At 40.2% G+C, this 2,836-nt stretch overlaps 1 protein-coding gene across 1 annotated transcript in view; it reads left to right on the top strand.

The window, feature by feature from the left end:
* LOC108574747 (alpha-tocopherol transfer protein-like) overlaps nucleotides 1-2,836 on the top strand; it is a 9,470-nt gene continuing 6,634 nt past the window's right edge. The window contains exons 1-3 of the mRNA XM_017937382.1: nucleotides 1-112; nucleotides 1,255-1,827; nucleotides 2,409-2,503. Coding sequence (XP_017792871.1) covers nucleotides 1,533-1,827; nucleotides 2,409-2,503 — 390 coding nt within the window. The 5' untranslated portion in view covers nucleotides 1-112; nucleotides 1,255-1,532. The remainder of the gene's footprint in view (nucleotides 113-1,254; nucleotides 1,828-2,408; nucleotides 2,504-2,836) is intronic.

Genomic DNA, 2,836 nt, shown 5'->3' with positions numbered 1-2,836 from the left:
TTCTGTTTCGAAGGGAAAAATCGTTAAAAGTCGTTCGTAAAAATTCATCGAAATTACTGGAAGTCGTGTGATAATAGATCAAGAGGATGACGTAGTCTTGTTGACGTTCGAGGTATCATTGGTGTTGAGGAAGTTGAAAAAAGTGTTTCACCTATTCCAAAATCTGATTTACCGGAATACTGTGATTCTCTGTAGTGAAGAGATAACACAAAACTATTTTTGTCCATAAAAATTCGTTAAAATTCCTTAAATTCGCGCGGTAATGGAACAAAAGGACGACACAATCTCGTTGTGGCGTCATTGGTATTGAGGGAGACGAAAAGCGTTTTCCCCATTTCAAAATTTCATTTATTGAAATCTTGCGAACTATTTTGAGAAATATTTGTCATTTTTCTTTTTAATTTTGTGCTTTTTAGAGAGGTTGACAAAAGTGCTTAGACCAAGTTTCTGTGATTGTATTGTTCCCATTGTGAACGTTGAGAATTGTAAAAGGACCGACTGCTGCAGTCTGTGGAATGGATGAGAGCGGTTATAAATGAACGATCGGCCTTGTACAGCGTATTTTTCAGGGAGAAAGTCTGGTTGCATTGTGCTCGAGTCACCGTGCGAACGCTGGTTGGCTAAGAGTTTCGTAATACGAGATACTCCGTTTCTTGAAAAGATCCTGTTGGAACCGGAAGGAGGCTTGGTGCGCGCCTCACGTGACCGGTGGATCACGGTGGCCATAGAAAAAATAGATGTGTTATTATCTTCGTGAATGTTTACTGCTGGTTCGACGAGGATACGTTTAGAGGCGTTGCGTGCAATTTGCATTCATTACTGTAATGCGCACGATCACTTGGAATATGTATCACCTCTCGTGTAATCTGATAAAGATCTAAGCGTTTGTAACATTCACGCGAAATTCGGTAGCATGTGTTAAGAATCTTGCATTAGAATCCTCTATAATTTCCTAAAACTACATTTTTCCAAAACGTTGAAGAATTCCGGAAAGGCCTCTCAGAATTCCCTAGAATTATCCGAAATTCGGAAAATTTCGCCAGGATTTAATTTCGCAATGTTCTAAGCACTCGTCAAATTAATATAAAAGATCCCAGAATTTGTTACCAAAGCATATTTGAAAGTTCTCCGTTGTAATTCGAATAGCCTCTCCGAATTCCCTAGAATTCTAAAATTCAGAAAAATTCTCTAGTCCTAAAAAGTTTCTCACTGTTTCATTTCCAATCACCCTCGAACGTAACCAAATCGATAAAGAAAAGCCACGAGGGTGTCTCAGCAAAGTTTGCCGAAACGCGAAAACTTGGTGAAAATTCGTTAAAACAAAAGGAGAGCCTAAACGAAGGGGACAAAGTGGCGGAAAGGCGAAACCGGTTGAAAGTTGGTATAGGAACGGTGACAGTCGCGCTTGCAATTGAGGTTATCTCTCTCTCTCTCCCTTGATACGACATCTCGACGTCGAATGACGTGATCCACGAGTCCTGGTCGTGGCACTCGCGAAACACAGTCGATCACGTATCACGCGAAGCCGCATCATGCCGCAGGAGAACGAGATCGATGGTCGAACCTTGAGGAACGACCGTAGGGAGATTCTGAACGAGGAGGAGGAGGACACCCTTGGAAACGGCGAGGCCGATGCTAGAAAACGCCTGGAGGACGCAAACGGAATGCCTGAACTGAAGGACGAAGAGGTCCAGGTGAACGATGAGGAAGTGTGCTTGGATCTTGGAGAACCCTCACCGGAAGTGATGGAGTACGCGAGGAGGGAGCTTGGAGAAACGGAAGACGCGAAGTGTAGGACTCTTCACGAATTCAGGGATATGATATTTGGTAATTAGAAAGGGATACTTGAATATCACGTGATTTTTTTTTTATTTACTTCATTTTCTGATGTCCCCGTTGCGTGTACGAGGACGAAATAGCGTACAGAGTTAAACAGTAGATCGTCGTTCCGATGGTGAAATTACGAAAGTGCGGAAACTTAATCTCCCAGAGGAGAAGATTTTGAAAATCAGCTGATTCCGACAATTGACAATTTTTGGAAGATTTTTAGAATTAGTCTTGACTACTTACTTTGACGATTAATGTGAAATTACCTTTTCACTGATTTTATTCATCAACTATGCGATACATCATTGCATGTTACAACTATACACTTACGCAACTTTACCTGGTTATACGTTGACGATAAACAAACGACACCGTGCATTTATCTTAGATTCGAAAAAATTACAGTTTCGCAACTTTAAGCAGCCATAATTCAATCCGCTTGTGTAACAAAGAAAAAAAGATAAAAATGAGTATATGCAAAATAATATCTAATTATAGTTGGGAAGAGAAAAAATATGTTAAGGAAAATGGTGAAGGATAAAGAATTTCGCTTCTTTTTTTGTACGATGTGTGTTTAACAGAGAGGGGAGAATGCCTTCCGCACAGGATGGACAACGACTTCCTAATTAGGTTCCTCAGGACGAGAAATTTCAACGTGCACCGGGCGCATCGATTGGTAAGTTGATTTATTGGTGCGACTGGAATCATTTTTTGGTAGCGTAGCGTGAAGTAATGCGTAGTAAGAGTTTAAAATTAAACTTTTCCTCAACATATAAGCCGCTCATTTGCGAAATCGGTTATCTCCACAGCACAAAAAAGAGCAAATTGAAGAAATTACGCACGTCAAATATAAATATTATTATCAATATTTCTTATACCGTTGCATTAACAAATTGCTCAGCTAATTTCTTACGAGCGTTTGAATTAAATTATTTACACCGGCTTCTCAAATCAACGATTCACTATTCAACGGCCGTAAAAATTGTTGCCATTTAGCGGTGTTAATGGT

Source organism: Habropoda laboriosa, unplaced genomic scaffold (assembly GCF_001263275.1).
Source record: "Habropoda laboriosa isolate 0110345459 unplaced genomic scaffold, ASM126327v1 scaffold225, whole genome shotgun sequence".
Lineage (NCBI taxonomy): Eukaryota > Metazoa > Arthropoda > Insecta > Hymenoptera > Apidae > Habropoda > Habropoda laboriosa.
Note: the sequence above shows the minus strand (reverse complement) of the source record. Positions and strands in the feature narration are given on the sequence as shown.